The 27,801-nt window shown below is 59.0% G+C and overlaps 1 protein-coding gene across 1 annotated transcript; it reads left to right on the top strand.

Annotated features, from left to right (window-relative positions):
• LOC133756255 (UL16-binding protein 2-like) lies at positions 1-27,216 on the top strand. The gene is made up of 3 exons (XM_062186922.1): positions 1-95; positions 23,123-23,380; positions 23,767-27,216. The coding sequence occupies exons 1-3, from the start codon at positions 8-10 to the stop codon at positions 24,054-24,056; spliced, it is 636 nt and encodes a 211-aa protein (XP_062042906.1). The 5' UTR covers positions 1-7; the 3' UTR covers positions 24,057-27,216.
• Positions 27,217-27,801: the final 585 nt, after the last annotated feature.

A 27,801-nucleotide genomic window follows, 5' to 3' on the forward strand; every position in this document is an offset into this window, starting at 1 on the left:
CTCCGGGATGGAGCTGCTGCCCGGGCACCGCTTCCCTTCGTTGCTGCTTCTGCTCCTGCGTCTGCTGCCAGCCGGGCTCCGGGCGCCGCCGGCAGGTGAGTGCTTCCAGGGCAGGGCACGGGGCCTGGGACAGAGGCTGGGGACCTCCTCGCGGGCCTGCGCTTCCCTGCGGGGCTTCTCCCAGAAGTCACAGGAGGAGGATGGGAGGGGGCGGTGGAAACTGCTGGAGCCCCGGCCCCGTCCTGGGGACGGTGGGCGCTGAGCCAGGGGGTATGAGGATGAGAGCTCACCCTGCATGGAGGCGACTGCGGCCATCCCCCGACCCCGCCTGCAACCACAAAATCCCCTTCCAACCACCGGCGCCTACTTGCTATGGCACCTCTCAGAGCCTCATCGGGACACTTCCCTCCTGAGTTGCCTAGTCCCTGTGAGCCTCTGAGCCAGTCTCAGCACGGGACCAGAAACGCCGGGCTTCCAGTCCAATCTGTCCCTTTCTCATCCTGACTTCTCCCCTACCTGATGGCAATGGCGATGGTGCCTATCCCCTGCCTGAGGCCGCTCCAGGCAAGCACACCCCCAGCCCAGGGCCCTAAGTCGAAGGAGTGGGGACACCATCCCCCCACTCCCAACCTGTGTTCAGGCACCTTCTCCTTCACTTCTTCCCCTGGCAGCTGGGAGGCAGCACTAAAGATGATGAGCCTTTTTTTTTTTGGACAGGCAGAGTGGACAGTAGAGAGACAGAGAGAAAGGTCTTATTTTGCCATTGGTTCACCATCCAATGGCCGCCGCGGTAGGTGCGCTGCAGCCGGCACACGGCGCTGATCCGATATCAGGAGCCAGGTGCTTCTCCTGGTCTCCCATGGGGTGCAGGGCCCAAGGGCTTGGGCCATTCTCCACTGTAATCCCTGGCCACAGCAGAGAGCTGGCGTGGAAGAGGGGCAACCGGGACAGGATCGGTGCCCCGACCGGGACTAGAACCCCGTGTGCCGTTGTCGCAAGGCGGAGGATTAGCCTAGTGAGCTGCGGCGCCGGCCGATGAGGCTTTTTTTACACAGGAGGTGACCAGCTCCTTGTGCAAAGGGTGACTGTACAAGTCTGAGTCACCTGTGTCTCCCCCAGCTGCTCAATTTGTCTTCGTGGCCTCAGTGACACCACCAGCCAGGGACAACTTGCAAAGGAACTAGGGCCCAGATCTGAGCACGGTCCCATTTGCCCACCCCAGGTTTGTGGCATCCACAGTGCCCCGGCTGTTGGAGCCCCAGCCCGCAGGGTGTCCCTCTCCAGTGAGTCTCAGGTGTGTGTCAGATGGGTGTCAGCGCCCTGCAGGCGGCCTTAGTAAGTGCAGCCAGGAAGCCACCATGGTAACTTGGCAGACAGGAAGCAGCAGGCTGCCTCAGAGCTGCTCTGACCCCACCCTCGATTTCCAGGGCACAGGGCCAGCAGCCAGTGGCGCGGAAGTCAGTGGACTCTGTATGTAAATGAGTTGGCTGTCCTTAAATACGCAGTCAGCGCTGAACTCACTCACTCCGGGATGGAGCTGCTGGCCCTGCGCTGCTTCACTTCCTGCTGCTTCTGCTCCTGCCTCTGCTGGCAGCCGGGCTCCGGGCGCAGCCGGCCGGCCAGTGACTTAGGGCAGGGGAGCAGGGCCTGGGAGAGAGGGTGAGGACCTCCTCGCGGGCCTGCGCTTCCCTGAGGCCCCTTCTAGAGGTCACAGGAGGAGGATGGGAGGGGGCCATGGAAACTGCTGGTGCCCCAGGCCCGTCCTGGGGTCAGTGGGCACGGAGCCAGGGTGCACGAATGAGTGCGGACCCTGCAAGAAGGCCATCCCCCGACCCCGCTCTGCAACCACAACTCCCCCTCCAATCACCAGAGTCCACTTTCTGCCAGCCACCACCCCAATATCCCCACCGCTCACAGCCTCATCCGGCAACTTCGCTCCTGCCTTGTGGAGTCCCTGTGAGCCCTGGGGCCATCTCAGCACAGGACCAGGAACACGCGATTCCCTGCCAGTCTGCCTTTCTCTCTGGCCACCTCCCTCCTGAGTAACCAGTCGCTGTAAGCCTGTAGACTAGTCTTGGCACGGGACCAGGATCCCCGGGCTTCCAGTCCAATCTGTCCTTTTTCCTCATCTGGCTGGTCCTGGCTTCTCCCCTACCTGATGGCGTCTATCCCCTGCCTGAGGCCGCCCCAGGCAGGCACACCCGGACCTCAGCCCAGGACCTGAATTCGAAGGGATGGGGCCACCATTCCCCCACCACCACCCTGGGTTCAGGCACCTTGTCCTGCACTTCCTCTCGCTGCTGGGAGGCAGCACTATAGAAGATGAGCCTTGTTTTCACAGGAGCTGGCCAACTTTTGTGTAAAGGGCAACTTACTGGCTCTGAGTCATTTGTCTCCCCCAGCTGCTCAATTTGTCTTCGTGGCCTCAGTGACACCACCAGCCAGGGACAACTTGCAAAGGAACTAGGGCCCAGATCTGAGCACGGTCCCATTTGCCCACCCCAGGTTTGTGGCATCCACAGTGCCCCGGCTGTTGGAGCCCCAGCCCGCAGGGTGTCCCTCTCCAGTGAGTCTCAGGTGTGTGTCAGATGGGTGTCAGCGCCCTGCAGGCGGCCTTAGTAAGTGCAGCCAGGAAGCCACCATGGTAACTTGGCAGACAGGAAGCAGCAGGCTGCCTCAGAGCTGCTCTGACCCCACCCTCGATTTCCAGGGCACAGGGCCAGCAGCCAGTGGCGCGGAAGTCAGTGGACTCTGTATGTAAATGAGTTGGCTGTCCTTAAATACGCAGTCAGCGCTGAACTCACTCACTCCGGGATGGAGCTGCTGGCCCTGCGCTGCTTCACTTCCTGCTGCTTCTGCTCCTGCCTCTGCTGGCAGCCGGGCTCCGGGCGCAGCCGGCCGGCCAGTGACTTAGGGCAGGGGAGCAGGGCCTGGGAGAGAGGGTGAGGACCTCCTCGCGGGCCTGCGCTTCCCTGAGGCCCCTTCTAGAGGTCACAGGAGGAGGATGGGAGGGGGCCATGGAAACTGCTGGTGCCCCAGGCCCGTCCTGGGGTCAGTGGGCACGGAGCCAGGGTGCACGAATGAGTGCGGACCCTGCAAGAAGGCCATCCCCCGACCCCGCTCTGCAACCACAACTCCCCCTCCAATCACCAGAGTCCACTTTCTGCCAGCCACCACCCCAATATCCCCACCGCTCACAGCCTCATCCGGCAACTTCGCTCCTGCCTTGTGGAGTCCCTGTGAGCCCTGGGGCCATCTCAGCACAGGACCAGGAACACGCGATTCCCTGCCAGTCTGCCTTTCTCTCTGGCCACCTCCCTCCTGAGTAACCAGTCGCTGTAAGCCTGTAGACTAGTCTTGGCACGGGACCAGGATCCCCGGGCTTCCAGTCCAATCTGTCCTTTTTCCTCATCTGGCTGGTCCTGGCTTCTCCCCTACCTGATGGCGTCTATCCCCTGCCTGAGGCCGCCCCAGGCAGGCACACCCGGACCTCAGCCCAGGACCTGAATTCGAAGGGATGGGGCCACCATTCCCCCACCACCACCCTGGGTTCAGGCACCTTGTCCTGCACTTCCTCTCGCTGCTGGGAGGCAGCACTATAGAAGATGAGCCTTGTTTTCACAGGAGCTGGCCAACTTTTGTGTAAAGGGCAACTTACTGGCTCTGAGTCATTTGTCTCCCCCAGCTGCTCAATTTGTCTTCGTGGCCTCAGTGACACCACCAGCCAGGGACAACTTGCAAAGGAACTAGGGCCCAGATCTGAGCACGGTCCCATTTGCCCACCCCAGGTTTGTGGCATCCACAGTGCCCCGGCTGTTGGAGCCCCAGCCCGCAGGGTGTCCCTCTCCAGTGAGTCTCAGGTGTGTGTCAGATGGGTGTCAGCGCCCTGCAGGCGGCCTTAGTAAGTGCAGCCAGGAAGCCACCATGGTAACTTGGCAGACAGGAAGCAGCAGGCTGCCTCAGAGCTGCTCTGACCCCACCCTCGATTTCCAGGGCACAGGGCCAGCAGCCAGTGGCGCGGAAGTCAGTGGACTCTGTATGTAAATGAGTTGGCTGTCCTTAAATACGCAGTCAGCGCTGAACTCACTCACTCCGGGATGGAGCTGCTGGCCCTGCGCTGCTTCACTTCCTGCTGCTTCTGCTCCTGCCTCTGCTGGCAGCCGGGCTCCGGGCGCAGCCGGCCGGCCAGTGACTTAGGGCAGGGGAGCAGGGCCTGGGAGAGAGGGTGAGGACCTCCTCGCGGGCCTGCGCTTCCCTGAGGCCCCTTCTAGAGGTCACAGGAGGAGGATGGGAGGGGGCCATGGAAACTGCTGGTGCCCCAGGCCCGTCCTGGGGTCAGTGGGCACGGAGCCAGGGTGCACGAATGAGTGCGGACCCTGCAAGAAGGCCATCCCCCGACCCCGCTCTGCAACCACAACTCCCCCTCCAATCACCAGAGTCCACTTTCTGCCAGCCACCACCCCAATATCCCCACCGCTCACAGCCTCATCCGGCAACTTCGCTCCTGCCTTGTGGAGTCCCTGTGAGCCCTGGGGCCATCTCAGCACAGGACCAGGAACACGCGATTCCCTGCCAGTCTGCCTTTCTCTCTGGCCACCTCCCTCCTGAGTAACCAGTCGCTGTAAGCCTGTAGACTAGTCTTGGCACGGGACCAGGATCCCCGGGCTTCCAGTCCAATCTGTCCTTTTTCCTCATCTGGCTGGTCCTGGCTTCTCCCCTACCTGATGGCGTCTATCCCCTGCCTGAGGCCGCCCCAGGCAGGCACACCCGGACCTCAGCCCAGGACCTGAATTCGAAGGGATGGGGCCACCATTCCCCCACCACCACCCTGGGTTCAGGCACCTTGTCCTGCACTTCCTCTCGCTGCTGGGAGGCAGCACTATAGAAGATGAGCCTTGTTTTCACAGGAGCTGGCCAACTTTTGTGTAAAGGGCAACTTACTGGCTCTGAGTCATTTGTCTCCCCCAGCTGCTCAATTTGTCTTCGTGGCCTCAGTGACACCACCAGCCAGGGACAACTTGCAAAGGAACTAGGGCCCAGATCTGAGCACGGTCCCATTTGCCCACCCCAGGTTTGTGGCATCCACAGTGCCCCGGCTGTTGGAGCCCCAGCCCGCAGGGTGTCCCTCTCCAGTGAGTCTCAGGTGTGTGTCAGATGGGTGTCAGCGCCCTGCAGGCGGCCTTAGTAAGTGCAGCCAGGAAGCCACCATGGTAACTTGGCAGACAGGAAGCAGCAGGCTGCCTCAGAGCTGCTCTGACCCCACCCTCGATTTCCAGGGCACAGGGCCAGCAGCCAGTGGCGCGGAAGTCAGTGGACTCTGTATGTAAATGAGTTGGCTGTCCTTAAATACGCAGTCAGCGCTGAACTCACTCACTCCGGGATGGAGCTGCTGGCCCTGCGCTGCTTCACTTCCTGCTGCTTCTGCTCCTGCCTCTGCTGGCAGCCGGGCTCCGGGCGCAGCCGGCCGGCCAGTGACTTAGGGCAGGGGAGCAGGGCCTGGGAGAGAGGGTGAGGACCTCCTCGCGGGCCTGCGCTTCCCTGAGGCCCCTTCTAGAGGTCACAGGAGGAGGATGGGAGGGGGCCATGGAAACTGCTGGTGCCCCAGGCCCGTCCTGGGGTCAGTGGGCACGGAGCCAGGGTGCACGAATGAGTGCGGACCCTGCAAGAAGGCCATCCCCCGACCCCGCTCTGCAACCACAACTCCCCCTCCAATCACCAGAGTCCACTTTCTGCCAGCCACCACCCCAATATCCCCACCGCTCACAGCCTCATCCGGCAACTTCGCTCCTGCCTTGTGGAGTCCCTGTGAGCCCTGGGGCCATCTCAGCACAGGACCAGGAACACGCGATTCCCTGCCAGTCTGCCTTTCTCTCTGGCCACCTCCCTCCTGAGTAACCAGTCGCTGTAAGCCTGTAGACTAGTCTTGGCACGGGACCAGGATCCCCGGGCTTCCAGTCCAATCTGTCCTTTTTCCTCATCTGGCTGGTCCTGGCTTCTCCCCTACCTGATGGCGTCTATCCCCTGCCTGAGGCCGCCCCAGGCAGGCACACCCGGACCTCAGCCCAGGACCTGAATTCGAAGGGATGGGGCCACCATTCCCCCACCACCACCCTGGGTTCAGGCACCTTGTCCTGCACTTCCTCTCGCTGCTGGGAGGCAGCACTATAGAAGATGAGCCTTGTTTTCACAGGAGCTGGCCAACTTTTGTGTAAAGGGCAACTTACTGGCTCTGAGTCATTTGTCTCCCCCAGCTGCTCAATTTGTCTTCGTGGCCTCAGTGACACCACCAGCCAGGGACAACTTGCAAAGGAACTAGGGCCCAGATCTGAGCACGGTCCCATTTGCCCACCCCAGGTTTGTGGCATCCACAGTGCCCCGGCTGTTGGAGCCCCAGCCCGCAGGGTGTCCCTCTCCAGTGAGTCTCAGGTGTGTGTCAGATGGGTGTCAGCGCCCTGCAGGCGGCCTTAGTAAGTGCAGCCAGGAAGCCACCATGGTAACTTGGCAGACAGGAAGCAGCAGGCTGCCTCAGAGCTGCTCTGACCCCACCCTCGATTTCCAGGGCACAGGGCCAGCAGCCAGTGGCGCAGAAGTCAGTGGACTCTGTATGTAAATGAGTTGGCTGTCCTTAAATACGCAGTCAGCGCTGAACTCACTCACTCCGGGATGGAGCTGCTGGCCCTGCGCTGCTTCACTTCCTGCTGCTTCTGCTCCTGCCTCTGCTGGCAGCCGGGCTCCGGGCGCAGCCGGCCGGCCAGTGACTTAGGGCAGGGGAGCAGGGCCTGGGAGAGAGGGTGAGGACCTCCTCGCGGGCCTGCGCTTCCCTGAGGCCCCTTCTAGAGGTCACAGGAGGAGGATGGGAGGGGGCCATGGAAACTGCTGGTGCCCCAGGCCCGTCCTGGGGTCAGTGGGCACGGAGCCAGGGTGCACGAATGAGTGCGGACCCTGCAAGAAGGCCATCCCCCGACCCCGCTCTGCAACCACAACTCCCCCTCCAATCACCAGAGTCCACTTTCTGCCAGCCACCACCCCAATATCCCCACCGCTCACAGCCTCATCCGGCAACTTCGCTCCTGCCTTGTGGAGTCCCTGTGAGCCCTGGGGCCATCTCAGCACAGGACCAGGAACACGCGATTCCCTGCCAGTCTGCCTTTCTCTCTGGCCACCTCCCTCCTGAGTAACCAGTCGCTGTAAGCCTGTAGACTAGTCTTGGCACGGGACCAGGATCCCCGGGCTTCCAGTCCAATCTGTCCTTTTTCCTCATCTGGCTGGTCCTGGCTTCTCCCCTACCTGATGGCGTCTATCCCCTGCCTGAGGCCGCCCCAGGCAGGCACACCCGGACCTCAGCCCAGGACCTGAATTCGAAGGGATGGGGCCACCATTCCCCCACCACCACCCTGGGTTCAGGCACCTTGTCCTGCACTTCCTCTCGCTGCTGGGAGGCAGCACTATAGAAGATGAGCCTTGTTTTCACAGGAGCTGGCCAACTTTTGTGTAAAGGGCAACTTACTGGCTCTGAGTCATTTGTCTCCCCCAGCTGCTCAATTTGTCTTCGTGGCCTCAGTGACACCACCAGCCAGGGACAACTTGCAAAGGAACTAGGGCCCAGATCTGAGCACGGTCCCATTTGCCCACCCCAGGTTTGTGGCATCCACAGTGCCCCGGCTGTTGGAGCCCCAGCCCGCAGGGTGTCCCTCTCCAGTGAGTCTCAGGTGTGTGTCAGATGGGTGTCAGCGCCCTGCAGGCGGCCTTAGTAAGTGCAGCCAGGAAGCCACCATGGTAACTTGGCAGACAGGAAGCAGCAGGCTGCCTCAGAGCTGCTCTGACCCCACCCTCGATTTCCAGGGCACAGGGCCAGCAGCCAGTGGCGCGGAAGTCAGTGGACTCTGTATGTAAATGAGTTGGCTGTCCTTAAATACGCAGTCAGCGCTGAACTCACTCACTCCGGGATGGAGCTGCTGGCCCTGCGCTGCTTCACTTCCTGCTGCTTCTGCTCCTGCCTCTGCTGGCAGCCGGGCTCCGGGCGCAGCCGGCCGGCCAGTGACTTAGGGCAGGGGAGCAGGGCCTGGGAGAGAGGGTGAGGACCTCCTCGCGGGCCTGCGCTTCCCTGAGGCCCCTTCTAGAGGTCACAGGAGGAGGATGGGAGGGGGCCATGGAAACTGCTGGTGCCCCAGGCCCGTCCTGGGGTCAGTGGGCACGGAGCCAGGGTGCACGAATGAGTGCGGACCCTGCAAGAAGGCCATCCCCCGACCCCGCTCTGCAACCACAACTCCCCCTCCAATCACCAGAGTCCACTTTCTGCCAGCCACCACCCCAATATCCCCACCGCTCACAGCCTCATCCGGCAACTTCGCTCCTGCCTTGTGGAGTCCCTGTGAGCCCTGGGGCCATCTCAGCACAGGACCAGGAACACGCGATTCCCTGCCAGTCTGCCTTTCTCTCTGGCCACCTCCCTCCTGAGTAACCAGTCGCTGTAAGCCTGTAGACTAGTCTTGGCACGGGACCAGGATCCCCGGGCTTCCAGTCCAATCTGTCCTTTTTCCTCATCTGGCTGGTCCTGGCTTCTCCCCTACCTGATGGCGTCTATCCCCTGCCTGAGGCCGCCCCAGGCAGGCACACCCGGACCTCAGCCCAGGACCTGAATTCGAAGGGATGGGGCCACCATTCCCCCACCACCACCCTGGGTTCAGGCACCTTGTCCTGCACTTCCTCTCGCTGCTGGGAGGCAGCACTATAGAAGATGAGCCTTGTTTTCACAGGAGCTGGCCAACTTTTGTGTAAAGGGCAACTTACTGGCTCTGAGTCATTTGTCTCCCCCAGCTGCTCAATTTGTCTTCGTGGCCTCAGTGACACCACCAGCCAGGGACAACTTGCAAAGGAACTAGGGCCCAGATCTGAGCACGGTCCCATTTGCCCACCCCAGGTTTGTGGCATCCACAGTGCCCCGGCTGTTGGAGCCCCAGCCCGCAGGGTGTCCCTCTCCAGTGAGTCTCAGGTGTGTGTCAGATGGGTGTCAGCGCCCTGCAGGCGGCCTTAGTAAGTGCAGCCAGGAAGCCACCATGGTAACTTGGCAGACAGGAAGCAGCAGGCTGCCTCAGAGCTGCTCTGACCCCACCCTCGATTTCCAGGGCACAGGGCCAGCAGCCAGTGGCGCGGAAGTCAGTGGACTCTGTATGTAAATGAGTTGGCTGTCCTTAAATACGCAGTCAGCGCTGAACTCACTCACTCCGGGATGGAGCTGCTGGCCCTGCGCTGCTTCACTTCCTGCTGCTTCTGCTCCTGCCTCTGCTGGCAGCCGGGCTCCGGGCGCAGCCGGCCGGCCAGTGACTTAGGGCAGGGGAGCAGGGCCTGGGAGAGAGGGTGAGGACCTCCTCGCGGGCCTGCGCTTCCCTGAGGCCCCTTCTAGAGGTCACAGGAGGAGGATGGGAGGGGGCCATGGAAACTGCTGGTGCCCCAGGCCCGTCCTGGGGTCAGTGGGCACGGAGCCAGGGTGCACGAATGAGTGCGGACCCTGCAAGAAGGCCATCCCCCGACCCCGCTCTGCAACCACAACTCCCCCTCCAATCACCAGAGTCCACTTTCTGCCAGCCACCACCCCAATATCCCCACCGCTCACAGCCTCATCCGGCAACTTCGCTCCTGCCTTGTGGAGTCCCTGTGAGCCCTGGGGCCATCTCAGCACAGGACCAGGAACACGCGATTCCCTGCCAGTCTGCCTTTCTCTCTGGCCACCTCCCTCCTGAGTAACCAGTCGCTGTAAGCCTGTAGACTAGTCTTGGCACGGGACCAGGATCCCCGGGCTTCCAGTCCAATCTGTCCTTTTTCCTCATCTGGCTGGTCCTGGCTTCTCCCCTACCTGATGGCGTCTATCCCCTGCCTGAGGCCGCCCCAGGCAGGCACACCCGGACCTCAGCCCAGGACCTGAATTCGAAGGGATGGGGCCACCATTCCCCCACCACCACCCTGGGTTCAGGCACCTTGTCCTGCACTTCCTCTCGCTGCTGGGAGGCAGCACTATAGAAGATGAGCCTTGTTTTCACAGGAGCTGGCCAACTTTTGTGTAAAGGGCAACTTACTGGCTCTGAGTCATTTGTCTCCCCCAGCTGCTCAATTTGTCTTCGTGGCCTCAGTGACACCACCAGCCAGGGACAACTTGCAAAGGAACTAGGGCCCAGATCTGAGCACGGTCCCATTTGCCCACCCCAGGTTTGTGGCATCCACAGTGCCCCGGCTGTTGGAGCCCCAGCCCGCAGGGTGTCCCTCTCCAGTGAGTCTCAGGTGTGTGTCAGATGGGTGTCAGCGCCCTGCAGGCGGCCTTAGTAAGTGCAGCCAGGAAGCCACCATGGTAACTTGGCAGACAGGAAGCAGCAGGCTGCCTCAGAGCTGCTCTGACCCCACCCTCGATTTCCAGGGCACAGGGCCAGCAGCCAGTGGCGCGGAAGTCAGTGGACTCTGTATGTAAATGAGTTGGCTGTCCTTAAATACGCAGTCAGCGCTGAACTCACTCACTCCGGGATGGAGCTGCTGGCCCTGCGCTGCTTCACTTCCTGCTGCTTCTGCTCCTGCCTCTGCTGGCAGCCGGGCTCCGGGCGCAGCCGGCCGGCCAGTGACTTAGGGCAGGGGAGCAGGGCCTGGGAGAGAGGGTGAGGACCTCCTCGCGGGCCTGCGCTTCCCTGAGGCCCCTTCTAGAGGTCACAGGAGGAGGATGGGAGGGGGCCATGGAAACTGCTGGTGCCCCAGGCCCGTCCTGGGGTCAGTGGGCACGGAGCCAGGGTGCACGAATGAGTGCGGACCCTGCAAGAAGGCCATCCCCCGACCCCGCTCTGCAACCACAACTCCCCCTCCAATCACCAGAGTCCACTTTCTGCCAGCCACCACCCCAATATCCCCACCGCTCACAGCCTCATCCGGCAACTTCGCTCCTGCCTTGTGGAGTCCCTGTGAGCCCTGGGGCCATCTCAGCACAGGACCAGGAACACGCGATTCCCTGCCAGTCTGCCTTTCTCTCTGGCCACCTCCCTCCTGAGTAACCAGTCGCTGTAAGCCTGTAGACTAGTCTTGGCACGGGACCAGGATCCCCGGGCTTCCAGTCCAATCTGTCCTTTTTCCTCATCTGGCTGGTCCTGGCTTCTCCCCTACCTGATGGCGTCTATCCCCTGCCTGAGGCCGCCCCAGGCAGGCACACCCGGACCTCAGCCCAGGACCTGAATTCGAAGGGATGGGGCCACCATTCCCCCACCACCACCCTGGGTTCAGGCACCTTGTCCTGCACTTCCTCTCGCTGCTGGGAGGCAGCACTATAGAAGATGAGCCTTGTTTTCACAGGAGCTGGCCAACTTTTGTGTAAAGGGCAACTTACTGGCTCTGAGTCATTTGTCTCCCCCAGCTGCTCAATTTGTCTTCGTGGCCTCAGTGACACCACCAGCCAGGGACAACTTGCAAAGGAACTAGGGCCCAGATCTGAGCACGGTCCCATTTGCCCACCCCAGGTTTGTGGCATCCACAGTGCCCCGGCTGTTGGAGCCCCAGCCCGCAGGGTGTCCCTCTCCAGTGAGTCTCAGGTGTGTGTCAGATGGGTGTCAGCGCCCTGCAGGCGGCCTTAGTAAGTGCAGCCAGGAAGCCACCATGGTAACTTGGCAGACAGGAAGCAGCAGGCTGCCTCAGAGCTGCTCTGACCCCACCCTCGATTTCCAGGGCACAGGGCCAGCAGCCAGTGGCGCGGAAGTCAGTGGACTCTGTATGTAAATGAGTTGGCTGTCCTTAAATACGCAGTCAGCGCTGAACTCACTCACTCCGGGATGGAGCTGCTGGCCCTGCGCTGCTTCACTTCCTGCTGCTTCTGCTCCTGCCTCTGCTGGCAGCCGGGCTCCGGGCGCAGCCGGCCGGCCAGTGACTTAGGGCAGGGGAGCAGGGCCTGGGAGAGAGGGTGAGGACCTCCTCGCGGGCCTGCGCTTCCCTGAGGCCCCTTCTAGAGGTCACAGGAGGAGGATGGGAGGGGGCCATGGAAACTGCTGGTGCCCCAGGCCCGTCCTGGGGTCAGTGGGCACGGAGCCAGGGTGCACGAATGAGTGCGGACCCTGCAAGAAGGCCATCCCCCGACCCCGCTCTGCAACCACAACTCCCCCTCCAATCACCAGAGTCCACTTTCTGCCAGCCACCACCCCAATATCCCCACCGCTCACAGCCTCATCCGGCAACTTCGCTCCTGCCTTGTGGAGTCCCTGTGAGCCCTGGGGCCATCTCAGCACAGGACCAGGAACACGCGATTCCCTGCCAGTCTGCCTTTCTCTCTGGCCACCTCCCTCCTGAGTAACCAGTCGCTGTAAGCCTGTAGACTAGTCTTGGCACGGGACCAGGATCCCCGGGCTTCCAGTCCAATCTGTCCTTTTTCCTCATCTGGCTGGTCCTGGCTTCTCCCCTACCTGATGGCGTCTATCCCCTGCCTGAGGCCGCCCCAGGCAGGCACACCCGGACCTCAGCCCAGGACCTGAATTCGAAGGGATGGGGCCACCATTCCCCCACCACCACCCTGGGTTCAGGCACCTTGTCCTGCACTTCCTCTCGCTGCTGGGAGGCAGCACTATAGAAGATGAGCCTTGTTTTCACAGGAGCTGGCCAACTTTTGTGTAAAGGGCAACTTACTGGCTCTGAGTCATTTGTCTCCCCCAGCTGCTCAATTTGTCTTCGTGGCCTCAGTGACACCACCAGCCAGGGACAACTTGCAAAGGAACTAGGGCCCAGATCTGAGCACGGTCCCATTTGCCCACCCCAGGTTTGTGGCATCCACAGTGCCCCGGCTGTTGGAGCCCCAGCCCGCAGGGTGTCCCTCTCCAGTGAGTCTCAGGTGTGTGTCAGATGGGTGTCAGCGCCCTGCAGGCGGCCTTAGTAAGTGCAGCCAGGAAGCCACCATGGTAACTTGGCAGACAGGAAGCAGCAGGCTGCCTCAGAGCTGCTCTGACCCCACCCTCGATTTCCAGGGCACAGGGCCAGCAGCCAGTGGCGCGGAAGTCAGTGGACTCTGTATGTAAATGAGTTGGCTGTCCTTAAATACGCAGTCAGCGCTGAACTCACTCACTCCGGGATGGAGCTGCTGGCCCTGCGCTGCTTCACTTCCTGCTGCTTCTGCTCCTGCCTCTGCTGGCAGCCGGGCTCCGGGCGCAGCCGGCCGGCCAGTGACTTAGGGCAGGGGAGCAGGGCCTGGGAGAGAGGGTGAGGACCTCCTCGCGGGCCTGCGCTTCCCTGAGGCCCCTTCTAGAGGTCACAGGAGGAGGATGGGAGGGGGCCATGGAAACTGCTGGTGCCCCAGGCCCGTCCTGGGGTCAGTGGGCACGGAGCCAGGGTGCACGAATGAGTGCGGACCCTGCAAGAAGGCCATCCCCCGACCCCGCTCTGCAACCACAACTCCCCCTCCAATCACCAGAGTCCACTTTCTGCCAGCCACCACCCCAATATCCCCACCGCTCACAGCCTCATCCGGCAACTTCGCTCCTGCCTTGTGGAGTCCCTGTGAGCCCTGGGGCCATCTCAGCACAGGACCAGGAACACGCGATTCCCTGCCAGTCTGCCTTTCTCTCTGGCCACCTCCCTCCTGAGTAACCAGTCGCTGTAAGCCTGTAGACTAGTCTTGGCACGGGACCAGGATCCCCGGGCTTCCAGTCCAATCTGTCCTTTTTCCTCATCTGGCTGGTCCTGGCTTCTCCCCTACCTGATGGCGTCTATCCCCTGCCTGAGGCCGCCCCAGGCAGGCACACCCGGACCTCAGCCCAGGACCTGAATTCGAAGGGATGGGGCCACCATTCCCCCACCACCACCCTGGGTTCAGGCACCTTGTCCTGCACTTCCTCTCGCTGCTGGGAGGCAGCACTATAGAAGATGAGCCTTGTTTTCACAGGAGCTGGCCAACTTTTGTGTAAAGGGCAACTTACTGGCTCTGAGTCATTTGTCTCCCCCAGCTGCTCAATTTGTCTTCGTGGCCTCAGTGACACCACCAGCCAGGGACAACTTGCAAAGGAACTAGGGCCCAGATCTGAGCACGGTCCCATTTGCCCACCCCAGGTTTGTGGCATCCACAGTGCCCCGGCTGTTGGAGCCCCAGCCCGCAGGGTGTCCCTCTCCAGTGAGTCTCAGGTGTGTGTCAGATGGGTGTCAGCGCCCTGCAGGCGGCCTTAGTAAGTGCAGCCAGGAAGCCACCATGGTAACTTGGCAGACAGGAAGCAGCAGGCTGCCTCAGAGCTGCTCTGACCCCACCCTCGATTTCCAGGGCACAGGGCCAGCAGCCAGTGGCGCAGAAGTCAGTGGACTCTGTATGTAAATGAGTTGGCTGTCCTTAAATACGCAGTCAGCGCTGAACTCACTCACTCCGGGATGGAGCTGCTGGCCCTGCGCTGCTTCACTTCCTGCTGCTTCTGCTCCTGCCTCTGCTGGCAGCCGGGCTCCGGGCGCAGCCGGCCGGCCAGTGACTTAGGGCAGGGGAGCAGGGCCTGGGAGAGAGGGTGAGGACCTCCTCGCGGGCCTGCGCTTCCCTGAGGCCCCTTCTAGAGGTCACAGGAGGAGGATGGGAGGGGGCCATGGAAACTGCTGGTGCCCCAGGCCCGTCCTGGGGTCAGTGGGCACGGAGCCAGGGTGCACGAATGAGTGCGGACCCTGCAAGAAGGCCATCCCCCGACCCCGCTCTGCAACCACAACTCCCCCTCCAATCACCAGAGTCCACTTTCTGCCAGCCACCACCCCAATATCCCCACCGCTCACAGCCTCATCCGGCAACTTCGCTCCTGCCTTGTGGAGTCCCTGTGAGCCCTGGGGCCATCTCAGCACAGGACCAGGAACACGCGATTCCCTGCCAGTCTGCCTTTCTCTCTGGCCACCTCCCTCCTGAGTAACCAGTCGCTGTAAGCCTGTAGACTAGTCTTGGCACGGGACCAGGATCCCCGGGCTTCCAGTCCAATCTGTCCTTTTTCCTCATCTGGCTGGTCCTGGCTTCTCCCCTACCTGATGGCGTCTATCCCCTGCCTGAGGCCGCCCCAGGCAGGCACACCCGGACCTCAGCCCAGGACCTGAATTCGAAGGGATGGGGCCACCATTCCCCCACCACCACCCTGGGTTCAGGCACCTTGTCCTGCACTTCCTCTCGCTGCTGGGAGGCAGCACTATAGAAGATGAGCCTTGTTTTCACAGGAGCTGGCCAACTTTTGTGTAAAGGGCAACTTACTGGCTCTGAGTCATTTGTCTCCCCCAGCTGCTCAATTTGTCTTCGTGGCCTCAGTGACACCACCAGCCAGGGACAACTTGCAAAGGAACTAGGGCCCAGATCTGAGCACGGTCCCATTTGCCCACCCCAGGTTTGTGGCATCCACAGTGCCCCGGCTGTTGGAGCCCCAGCCCGCAGGGTGTCCCTCTCCAGTGAGTCTCAGGTGTGTGTCAGATGGGTGTCAGCGCCCTGCAGGCGGCCTTAGTAAGTGCAGCCAGGAAGCCACCATGGTAACTTGGCAGACAGGAAGCAGCAGGCTGCCTCAGAGCTGCTCTGACCCCACCCTCGATTTCCAGGGCACAGGGCCAGCAGCCAGTGGCGCGGAAGTCAGTGGACTCTGTATGTAAATGAGTTGGCTGTCCTTAAATACGCAGTCAGCGCTGAACTCACTCACTCCGGGATGGAGCTGCTGGCCCTGCGCTGCTTCACTTCCTGCTGCTTCTGCTCCTGCCTCTGCTGGCAGCCGGGCTCCGGGCGCAGCCGGCCGGCCAGTGACTTAGGGCAGGGGAGCAGGGCCTGGGAGAGAGGGTGAGGACCTCCTCGCGGGCCTGCGCTTCCCTGAGGCCCCTTCTAGAGGTCACAGGAGGAGGATGGGAGGGGGCCATGGAAACTGCTGGTGCCCCAGGCCCGTCCTGGGGTCAGTGGGCACGGAGCCAGGGTGCACGAATGAGTGCGGACCCTGCAAGAAGGCCATCCCCCGACCCCGCTCTGCAACCACAACTCCCCCTCCAATCACCAGAGTCCACTTTCTGCCAGCCACCACCCCAATATCCCCACCGCTCACAGCCTCATCCGGCAACTTCGCTCCTGCCTTGTGGAGTCCCTGTGAGCCCTGGGGCCATCTCAGCACAGGACCAGGAACACGCGATTCCCTGCCAGTCTGCCTTTCTCTCTGGCCACCTCCCTCCTGAGTAACCAGTCGCTGTAAGCCTGTAGACTAGTCTTGGCACGGGACCAGGATCCCCGGGCTTCCAGTCCAATCTGTCCTTTTTCCTCATCTGGCTGGTCCTGGCTTCTCCCCTACCTGATGGCGTCTATCCCCTGCCTGAGGCCGCCCCAGGCAGGCACACCCGGACCTCAGCCCAGGACCTGAATTCGAAGGGATGGGGCCACCATTCCCCCACCACCACCCTGGGTTCAGGCACCTTGTCCTGCACTTCCTCTCGCTGCTGGGAGGCAGCACTATAGAAGATGAGCCTTGTTTTCACAGGAGCTGGCCAACTTTTGTGTAAAGGGCAACTTACTGGCTCTGAGTCATTTGTCTCCCCCAGCTGCTCAATTTGTCTTCGTGGCCTCAGTGACACCACCAGCCAGGGACAACTTGCAAAGGAACTAGGGCCCAGATCTGAGCACGGTCCCATTTGCCCACCCCAGGTTTGTGGCATCCACAGTGCCCCGGCTGTTGGAGCCCCAGCCCGCAGGGTGTCCCTCTCCAGTGAGTCTCAGGTGTGTGTCAGATGGGTGTCAGCGCCCTGCAGGCGGCCTTAGTAAGTGCAGCCAGGAAGCCACCATGGTAACTTGGCAGACAGGAAGCAGCAGGCTGCCTCAGAGCTGCTCTGACCCCACCCTCGATTTCCAGGGCACAGGGCCAGCAGCCAGTGGCGCGGAAGTCAGTGGACTCTGTATGTAAATGAGTTGGCTGTCCTTAAATACGCAGTCAGCGCTGAACTCACTCACTCCGGGATGGAGCTGCTGGCCCTGCGCTGCTTCACTTCCTGCTGCTTCTGCTCCTGCCTCTGCTGGCAGCCGGGCTCCGGGCGCAGCCGGCCGGCCAGTGACTTAGGGCAGGGGAGCAGGGCCTGGGAGAGAGGGTGAGGACCTCCTCGCGGGCCTGCGCTTCCCTGAGGCCCCTTCTAGAGGTCACAGGAGGAGGATGGGAGGGGGCCATGGAAACTGCTGGTGCCCCAGGCCCGTCCTGGGGTCAGTGGGCACGGAGCCAGGGTGCACGAATGAGTGCGGACCCTGCAAGAAGGCCATCCCCCGACCCCGCTCTGCAACCACAACTCCCCCTCCAATCACCAGAGTCCACTTTCTGCCAGCCACCACCCCAATATCCCCACCGCTCACAGCCTCATCCGGCAACTTCGCTCCTGCCTTGTGGAGTCCCTGTGAGCCCTGGGGCCATCTCAGCACAGGACCAGGAACACGCGATTCCCTGCCAGTCTGCCTTTCTCTCTGGCCACCTCCCTCCTGAGTAACCAGTCGCTGTAAGCCTGTAGACTAGTCTTGGCACGGGACCAGGATCCCCGGGCTTCCAGTCCAATCTGTCCTTTTTCCTCATCTGGCTGGTCCTGGCTTCTCCCCTACCTGATGGCGTCTATCCCCTGCCTGAGGCCGCCCCAGGCAGGCACACCCGGACCTCAGCCCAGGACCTGAATTCGAAGGGATGGGGCCACCATTCCCCCACCACCACCCTGGGTTCAGGCACCTTGTCCTGCACTTCCTCTCGCTGCTGGGAGGCAGCACTATAGAAGATGAGCCTTGTTTTCACAGGAGCTGGCCAACTTTTGTGTAAAGGGCAACTTACTGGCTCTGAGTCATTTGTCTCCCCCAGCTGCTCAATTTGTCTTCGTGGCCTCAGTGACACCACCAGCCAGGGACAACTTGCAAAGGAACTAGGGCCCAGATCTGAGCACGGTCCCATTTGCCCACCCCAGGTTTGTGGCATCCACAGTGCCCCGGCTGTTGGAGCCCCAGCCCGCAGGGTGTCCCTCTCCAGTGAGTCTCAGGTGTGTGTCAGATGGGTGTCAGCGCCCTGCAGGCGGCCTTAGTAAGTGCAGCCAGGAAGCCACCATGGTAACTTGGCAGACAGGAAGCAGCAGGCTGCCTCAGAGCTGCTCTGACCCCACCCTCGATTTCCAGGGCACAGGGCCAGCAGCCAGTGGCGCGGAAGTCAGTGGACTCTGTATGTAAATGAGTTGGCTGTCCTTAAATACGCAGTCAGCGCTGAACTCACTCACTCCGGGATGGAGCTGCTGGCCCTGCGCTGCTTCACTTCCTGCTGCTTCTGCTCCTGCCTCTGCTGGCAGCCGGGCTCCGGGCGCAGCCGGCCGGCCAGTGACTTAGGGCAGGGGAGCAGGGCCTGGGAGAGAGGGTGAGGACCTCCTCGCGGGCCTGCGCTTCCCTGAGGCCCCTTCTAGAGGTCACAGGAGGAGGATGGGAGGGGGCCATGGAAACTGCTGGTGCCCCAGGCCCGTCCTGGGGTCAGTGGGCACGGAGCCAGGGTGCACGAATGAGTGCGGACCCTGCAAGAAGGCCATCCCCCGACCCCGCTCTGCAACCACAACTCCCCCTCCAATCACCAGAGTCCACTTTCTGCCAGCCACCACCCCAATATCCCCACCGCTCACAGCCTCATCCGGCAACTTCGCTCCTGCCTTGTGGAGTCCCTGTGAGCCCTGGGGCCATCTCAGCACAGGACCAGGAACACGCGATTCCCTGCCAGTCTGCCTTTCTCTCTGGCCACCTCCCTCCTGAGTAACCAGTCGCTGTAAGCCTGTAGACTAGTCTTGGCACGGGACCAGGATCCCCGGGCTTCCAGTCCAATCTGTCCTTTTTCCTCATCTGGCTGGTCCTGGCTTCTCCCCTACCTGATGGCGTCTATCCCCTGCCTGAGGCCGCCCCAGGCAGGCACACCCGGACCTCAGCCCAGGACCTGAATTCGAAGGGATGGGGCCACCATTCCCCCACCACCACCCTGGGTTCAGGCACCTTGTCCTGCACTTCCTCTCGCTGCTGGGAGGCAGCACTATAGAAGATGAGCCTTGTTTTCACAGGAGCTGGCCAACTTTTGTGTAAAGGGCAACTTACTGGCTCTGAGTCATTTGTCTCCCCCAGCTGCTCAATTTGTCTTCGTGGCCTCAGTGACACCACCAGCCAGGGACAACTTGCAAAGGAACTAGGGCCCAGATCTGAGCACGGTCCCATTTGCCCACCCCAGGTTTGTGGCATCCACAGTGCCCCGGCTGTTGGAGCCCCAGCCCGCAGGGTGTCCCTCTCCAGTGAGTCTCAGGTGTGTGTCAGATGGGTGTCAGCGCCCTGCAGGCGGCCTTAGTAAGTGCAGCCAGGAAGCCACCATGGTAACTTGGCAGACAGGAAGCAGCAGGCTGCCTCAGAGCTGCTCTGACCCCACCCTCGATTTCCAGGGCACAGGGCCAGCAGCCAGTGGCGCGGAAGTCAGTGGACTCTGTATGTAAATGAGTTGGCTGTCCTTAAATACGCAGTCAGCGCTGAACTCACTCACTCCGGGATGGAGCTGCTGGCCCTGCGCTGCTTCACTTCCTGCTGCTTCTGCTCCTGCCTCTGCTGGCAGCCGGGCTCCGGGCGCAGCCGGCCGGCCAGTGACTTAGGGCAGGGGAGCAGGGCCTGGGAGAGAGGGTGAGGACCTCCTCGCGGGCCTGCGCTTCCCTGAGGCCCCTTCTAGAGGTCACAGGAGGAGGATGGGAGGGGGCCATGGAAACTGCTGGTGCCCCAGGCCCGTCCTGGGGTCAGTGGGCACGGAGCCAGGGTGCACGAATGAGTGCGGACCCTGCAAGAAGGCCATCCCCCGACCCCGCTCTGCAACCACAACTCCCCCTCCAATCACCAGAGTCCACTTTCTGCCAGCCACCACCCCAATATCCCCACCGCTCACAGCCTCATCCGGCAACTTCGCTCCTGCCTTGTGGAGTCCCTGTGAGCCCTGGGGCCATCTCAGCACAGGACCAGGAACACGCGATTCCCTGCCAGTCTGCCTTTCTCTCTGGCCACCTCCCTCCTGAGTAACCAGTCGCTGTAAGCCTGTAGACTAGTCTTGGCACGGGACCAGGATCCCCGGGCTTCCAGTCCAATCTGTCCTTTTTCCTCATCTGGCTGGTCCTGGCTTCTCCCCTACCTGATGGCGTCTATCCCCTGCCTGAGGCCGCCCCAGGCAGGCACACCCGGACCTCAGCCCAGGACCTGAATTCGAAGGGATGGGGCCACCATTCCCCCACCACCACCCTGGGTTCAGGCACCTTGTCCTGCACTTCCTCTCGCTGCTGGGAGGCAGCACTATAGAAGATGAGCCTTGTTTTCACAGGAGCTGGCCAACTTTTGTGTAAAGGGCAACTTACTGGCTCTGAGTCATTTGTCTCCCCCAGCTGCTCAATTTGTCTTCGTGGCCTCAGTGACACCACCAGCCAGGGACAACTTGCAAAGGAACTAGGGCCCAGATCTGAGCACGGTCCCATTTGCCCACCCCAGGTTTGTGGCATCCACAGTGCCCCGGCTGTTGGAGCCCCAGCCCGCAGGGTGTCCCTCTCCAGTGAGTCTCAGGTGTGTGTCAGATGGGTGTCAGCGCCCTGCAGGCGGCCTTAGTAAGTGCAGCCAGGAAGCCACCATGGTAACTTGGCAGACAGGAAGCAGCAGGCTGCCTCAGAGCTGCTCTGACCCCACCCTCGATTTCCAGGGCACAGGGCCAGCAGCCAGTGGCGCGGAAGTCAGTGGACTCTGTATGTAAATGAGTTGGCTGTCCTTAAATACGCAGTCAGCGCTGAACTCACTCACTCCGGGATGGAGCTGCTGGCCCTGCGCTGCTTCACTTCCTGCTGCTTCTGCTCCTGCCTCTGCTGGCAGCCGGGCTCCGGGCGCAGCCGGCCGGCCAGTGACTTAGGGCAGGGGAGCAGGGCCTGGGAGAGAGGGTGAGGACCTCCTCGCGGGCCTGCGCTTCCCTGAGGCCCCTTCTAGAGGTCACAGGAGGAGGATGGGAGGGGGCCATGGAAACTGCTGGTGCCCCAGGCCCGTCCTGGGGTCAGTGGGCACGGAGCCAGGGTGCACGAATGAGTGCGGACCCTGCAAGAAGGCCATCCCCCGACCCCGCTCTGCAACCACAACTCCCCCTCCAATCACCAGAGTCCACTTTCTGCCAGCCACCACCCCAATATCCCCACCGCTCACAGCCTCATCCGGCAACTTCGCTCCTGCCTTGTGGAGTCCCTGTGAGCCCTGGGGCCATCTCAGCACAGGACCAGGAACACGCGATTCCCTGCCAGTCTGCCTTTCTCTCTGGCCACCTCCCTCCTGAGTAACCAGTCGCTGTAAGCCTGTAGACTAGTCTTGGCACGGGACCAGGATCCCCGGGCTTCCAGTCCAATCTGTCCTTTTTCTCATCTGGCTGGTCCTGGCTTCTCCCCTACCTGATGGCGTCTATCCCCTGCCTGAGGCCGCCCCAGGCAGGCACACCCGGACCTCAGCCCAGGACCTGAATTCGAAGGGATGGGGCCACCATTCCCCCACCACCACCCTGGGTTCAGGCACCTTGTCCTGCACTTCCTCTCGCTGCTGGGAGGCAGCACTATAGAAGATGAGCCTTGTTTTCACAGGAGCTGGCCAACTTTTGTGTAAAGGGCAACTTACTGGCTCTGAGTCATTTGTCTCCCCCAGCTGCTCAATTTGTCTTCGTGGCCTCAGTGACACCACCAGCCAGGGACAACTTGCAAAGGAACTAGGGCCCAGATCTGAGCACGGTCCCATTTGCCCACCCCAGGTTTGTGGCATCCACAGTGCCCCGGCTGTTGGAGCCCCAGCCCGCAGGGTGTCCCTCTCCAGTGGAGTCTCCGGTGTGTGGGTGAGAGTCAGCAGCGGGTGCTGTCCTGCGGCGGCTTCTGGTGGCCTCAGGGAGAGGAGTGGGGTCCTGTGGTTGCAGCGTTACTGCTACTCCTGTGCTGTCCAGCGGGGTCCTGGGTCCACGTGGGGATACTCCCTGCAGCCGCAGGTGTGAGCTCACCTCGGGGTCAGTGGTGCTGCCTCATGCTGGTGTGAAGGGACAGGCTCCCTGCTCCTGCACCCCACCAGGAGTTAGTTCCTCACAGGTGAGGGGCACCTGTGGCTCCAGCTCAGGACACTGATGTTCTGGGCTCGAGTTCTGTGATTTACCCAGGACCGGCGTGCATGGGACACGCGTGGAGATCTGAGGTTCCTGGTGGCGGATGTTTGAGTCCTTGTGTGTTCATTTCCAAGTTACCCAGGCTTTTCTACAACCAGAGAGTCCTGCAGTAAAGCGGTTGCTGTCTCTCACTGTAAACCTGTGACTGCCCTGACCTTCCTGAGAAAGAGTTTCCTCTCCTCTCACTGGGTCCCGCTCAGTGCTGCTGTTTTCAGTCCTTGGCTGGACAGGAGATTTGGCCTCAGGTGCAGGTAGGGGAGGCGGTCATCATCCAGCCACTGTGCTAACTGCTTCTGCCAGCTTCTTCCCAGTGTGTGGCGTCAGCCTTGGTTGGGTCCACGTAGGAGCATGTGTGGCTGCACTCAGGTGACAGGTGCACGTCTGTATGTCCATCTGTCTGTTCACACTTTTCTCTGTAGGACCCCCCAGCTGACTGATCTGCCCTGATTGCCCACTCCTGCCACACTCTGGAAACCTTCTTCGTCAACGCTTCCCTCCTTCCCTTCTCTTGCCTCTTGGAGTCAGTTCTGCCAGACGCTCCCAGAAGACAGTGGCTGTCCAGGGACCACACACACCAGGCTTCCCCTGCTGCTGCCCTGGTCAACATCGTCTGCACCAGCTTTCTGGAATGTCCACGTGGTTTGCACTTTTCTTATCACGTGGTGTCGGAGTTTCTGTTCAGATGGCGTGTGAACATAGGCACTGTGTGTGCTTTCACAAAGCACCTGTTGCTGGCTCCCTCTGAGTCTAGGGGTCTTTGCTGAGGACCCTGTGTACTTGACCCTGAATGAATTACAAGGAGCACAGGAGGGAGGAAGTCAGGAGCCAGTGATGGAGTTGCAATGGCGGGAAGTGATTTCCTGCGTCCCAGCCCCGCCCTTCAGGTGGACTCCTGAGTGTCTTGGAGCTGGGGGAGAGCTTGAGTGTGAGTCCTTCTCTCATCCCCACGCCTCACTCGTGTTTCTCTTCCACAGACAGTCACTCCCTCTGCTATGTCATAACTGTCAATCCCAAGGCCAGACCTGGACAGCAACGGTGTGATGTTCAAGGTCACATGGATGACAGGAGGATTCTGCACTGTGATTGCAGCTTCACTGAGATCAGCTTTTTTGACCCCTTTGGGAGGGAAGTGGATGCCATTGACAACTGGGCAGAGCAGACAGAAATGCTGCGAGATGCGGTGGACGCCCTCAACCAGCAAGTGGCCGAAATGAAACATTCCACGAGCAAGGGTGAGCCTGAAAGACCCTGGGCAGAGGGCAGGTTTTGTGAACCAGGACTCAGGATTTCCACGTGCAGAACTGGACACTGGGCTTCCTTTGGAGGCCCAGCGTCAGGGCAGGAGTGGTGGGACATCAGGGCCAGGCGATGCAAAGGGGACGGAGTGGAGGATCCCAGGTAGGGCAATGGCTCTGCCAAGCCTGATCTGGGCACGGGGACTTTCTATGTTTCTGTGAAGTCACAAGTTGGCCTCACTCCAGTGCCCTGGAGGAAGTGCAGGATCAGAGGACAGAGCAGGGCCAGGAGATACCAGAGGGACGGCCAGGAGAATGGATCCCAGGTGGGGCAGAGGATCTGTCAAGACTGATCTCTGCTGATGTCTTTCCGATGGGGGCAGATCCCCCGAGCCTGCAGGCCAGGATGTGCTGTCGGCGTGGAGCCAGTGGCGGCACGCACGGGTCCTGGCAGTTCAGCTTCGATGGACAGATCGGCCTCCTCTTTGACCCGGATGCCAGAATGTGGACAGAGGTTCACCCTAGGGCCAGCTGGATGAAGACGACCTGGGAGAATGACAGGCAGCTGACTGAGTTCTTGAGGAAGGTGTCCATGGGAGACTGCACAAGGTGGCTGGGGAACTGCCGCGGACCGGCTCTCGTGGAGACTCAGACCGAGGGAGAACAAGGGTGAAGGCTCGAGGAGAATCAGGAATCGGCGGGGAGAAATGACAGACAGACACACACATTATGAGTATGCTGCTGCGGTTTATTGTAGTAAGGCTTGGGTTTATATAGTAAAGGACAATGCTACAGGCAAATGTAAAACTTTTATCACAAAGGTTGACAAAATGAGTTAAAGCTTAGTGGAACAATGATGTCATATGAATGGTTTTACAAGGAACATAGTGGGGGCATTGTAATTAATGTTTTTAGACAATTTACTGAGAATGAGAGTTGACCTTAGGGTTAATAGGTAATTTTGTTTTATGAATTGTTTAGGGGAATTACTGCCCAAAGTTTTGCTTGCCTTTTAGATACTTGGAGATAATCCCTGAGCAATCTTAACATTTCTCTGTCACTATAATGGGAACCTAATGATATGTTTTGACTTGCATTCCTAGCTCCCTCGTAAACAGCTTTAGTAAACAGAGGGGCAAAGATTGTTTGAATTTCTCCATAATCTTATGGGAAACGTTAACTTCTTTTTCTTGATTTTCTTGTTTCTGATAATTGTGAGAGCAAGCAGTAAAGTGTAAACACAGCTGGTAGATAATGCATAATGAGATCATCAACAGAGCGGAGACACAGTGTCCCCAAAGTCAGCAAGGACATGTTTTCGGGCTTCCATCGTGTGAGTCGGGGGTCATTACAACCGCGGACTGCACAGGAACCGCCTGAGGCTCCACTCCAACAGAGCGCTGACCTCAAAACCCTGCAGCCTTAGACCCCCGACGCAGCAACATCTTGCCACGCGGGTATCACAGCTGTGGGCGTGGCATGTACTAACATTATATCCTGCTACTTTACCAAACTTTCTATGAGTTCGAATAGTCTGTTAGTAGAGTCTTTTGGATCCCCTATCTATAGTATCACATTATCTGCAAATAGAGATAGTTTGACTTCCTCCTTCTCAATTTGTATCCTTTTGATTTATTTTTCTTGCCAAATGGCTCTAGCTAAAACTAGAGTGAGAGTGGGCATCCTTGTCTGGTACCAGATCTCTGTGAGAATGCTTCCAGCTTTTCACCATTCATACAACACTGGCCATGTGTTTGTCATAAATTGATTGTGTTGAGGAATGTTCCTTCTCTACCCAATTTGCTTAGAGTTTTCATCATGAGAGGGTGCTGTATTTTATCACCCAAATGCTTTCTCTGCATCTATTGAGATAATAATATGGTTTTTTTCTTCGGTTTGTTAATGTGATGTATCACATTGATTTGTGAATATTGTACTATCCTTTATACCAGGGATAAATCCCACTTGGTCCTTGTTAATGCTCTTTCTGATGTGTTTTTGGATTTGATTGGCTAGTATTTTTTTGAGCATTTTTGCATCTCTGTTCATCAATGTGAGCACAGAGCCTTCTGTGACAACCCACCCTAGGCACTCAGGGAACTCTCAATCTCTGAATATTCACACGATGATTAAACAAAGACCCAGCCACACCCCACACCCTATCACACAGTCACAGAATTCCCACAGTCATAGTGTGTAAGGCCCCATGGTCTCAGGTAGAAGGGGATCAACTTGCAGCCCCTTGAGCCCCCTCAGTCCAGAGAGAGCAGCAGTATGAGCCAGCTGCCTGCCCAATAAAAATTGGCCAGTGCTGTGCCTTAGCAAGTTGAGTTCAGCCACCTTGGATGAGTGAGGGGAGGTTAGTGCTTCATAGGCCTAAGTAGTACCCTGCCCCTGACCAATCATCCAGGCCAGGTTTAAAGTCAGTGGGGACCACAGCATTTTATCCCTCCAATAAAATCCCTCAGATGTGTGGCCCACAGCAGCCTCTGCTCTCCTTATTAAGGTGGCATTTTCTTCCTGGTGGTTGCCAACAAACTTGCTGGGGATGGGAAGAAAGCAATGTGCTCTCGCTTCACAGGGTTAGGTGGGCACCATGACCCCCATTAGTGCCCTAGGCTGGACTGAAAGTCACTGTGGACCGCAAGGTTGTCCCTCAGGCAATATCCCCAGTGACAGGGATGTTACAGGTTTCTCTCACCTTGCTCCAAGGAGATGGCCTCTCCCTCAGCCACTGGCTGTGGGTGTCACAGGAGGTGTCCTGGGGTCTACATGACTATCCCACCCCACTGCTATATGCTGCCCATCTTATTTTTGTAGAATATCTATTACGGGGTGGCGCTGTGGCATAGCAGGTTAAGCCACTGCCTACAGTGCCAGTATCCATATGAGTATCAGTTTGAGTACCAGCTGCTCCACTTCTGATCAAGCTCTCTACTATGGCCTGGGAAAGCAGTGGAAGATGGCCAAATTCCTCAGGCCCCTGCACCCACTTGAGAGTCCCGGAGGAAGCTCCTGGCTCCTGGCTTCAGATTGGCATAGCTCCAGATATTGCAGCCATCTAGGGAGTGAACCATCGGATGGAAAACCTCTCTCTCTCTCTTTCTCTCTCTCTCTCTCTCTCTCTCTCTATCTCTGCCTCTGCTCTCTGTAACTCTGCCTTTCAAATAAATAAATAAATAGAATGTCTACTGCAAACTTCTCTCCAACTTCCCACAGGGTATGCAGTTCCTCTGCTTTTCTTCCATTTTTTTCCTGTGGTTAGAATCAGCACTTATTTTCCCTGGTCAGCCATCTTGGATCCTCTGGACTGAAGACTTTAAAATTTTATAAGTCTAGTGGTCCTGTTGTATTGTTGCCAGTAATGAAAGTTATATTGACTAAAAAAAAGACCCAGGGGCCTTTCAAAGATCTTTGAGGCTGCCTCTCTATATCACAGGCCCAGAGGCCTAAAGGAGTTGAAAGTTTTATAAACCCTACAGGTACTTTCCAAAATGCTGAATGCTGTGGACATAACTGCCTTTCCTGATCAGTGGCTGGGTTTTATAATTTTAACCATTGCTTTTGTAAGCCTTTTGTCATCTATAGCTTCTATTCTTTGAAAGCATCTGCAATCAGATTCATGGAGAAGACTTTAATGAAAATTCTTAAATAATAGGTTTCAGATTGCCTTAAGATAAGAGATAAGACAAGATAAGACTTTCCAGGACTGTGAGGGGAAAAAGAAAAAAAAATCAGCAAAACAATGAATGGTGAAGAATATAAGAATTAATTACATGAGACTCTATTGCTGGGGATTCATTTCTGAGAGGAGGAGCGTGGGGGTGGGGGGGGCAGAGGAGCGGAGTCACCACACAGACCCCGGGAGTGGGGTGAAAACAGGCCTGAGGCAAGCAGCCAGCAGTCTCATTTATTTCAGTTGCTACAGCAGCTTATATAGCCAACACAGCCAAACCAGTCAAAGGGCGGTCTATGCCCTAACCAATCACACCCTGTTGCCAGGCAGTTTCTGAAGCCATCCAATCACAGCCTGTTGCCAGGCAGACTCCGCTGTCATGTGGTTTCAGAAACCATCCAATCACAGCCTGTTACCAGGCAGTTTCTGTTGCCAGCGGCTCTCTTGGCATGGCCTTCTCATTCCACCACAAGACTCAGTGAATTAATGGACTTTGTGGATTCCTGTCTTTCTTTTCAAGTATTGTTTTGTGAATTTCAATGTTTGTCTTCTAGGTTCAGGAAAATATTTTCCTGTGATTTCTATTGTTTCTAGTGCTTTGGTAAGGTACAGTTTTGTAAACAGATGGTAGTTTTACCTTTCCCTCTACTCAATTTTTCTAAAATTAAAAAACATTTCTGAGGTTTTTAGTGACAATATTATTGTGTGAGTTCCCATAACAACAAATAGTACGAAAAGAATC

The sequence above is a fragment of the Lepus europaeus genome, chromosome 3 (assembly GCF_033115175.1).
Source record: "Lepus europaeus isolate LE1 chromosome 3, mLepTim1.pri, whole genome shotgun sequence".
Classification (NCBI taxonomy): Eukaryota; Metazoa; Chordata; class Mammalia; order Lagomorpha; family Leporidae; genus Lepus; species Lepus europaeus.

Excerpts from the sequence above, each read along its gene's own strand:
- LOC133756255 (XM_062186922.1), top strand. The coding sequence starts at position 8 with ATGGAGCTGCTGCCCGGGCACCGCTTCCCTTCGTTGCTGCTTCTGCTC. Across the intron at positions 96-23,122 it reads GCTCCGGGCGCCGCCGGCAG|ACAGTCACTCCCTCTGCTAT; the intron begins GTGAGTGCTTCC and ends TCTCTTCCACAG. Across the intron at positions 23,381-23,766 it reads GAAACATTCCACGAGCAAGG|ATCCCCCGAGCCTGCAGGCC; the intron begins GTGAGCCTGAAA and ends CGATGGGGGCAG.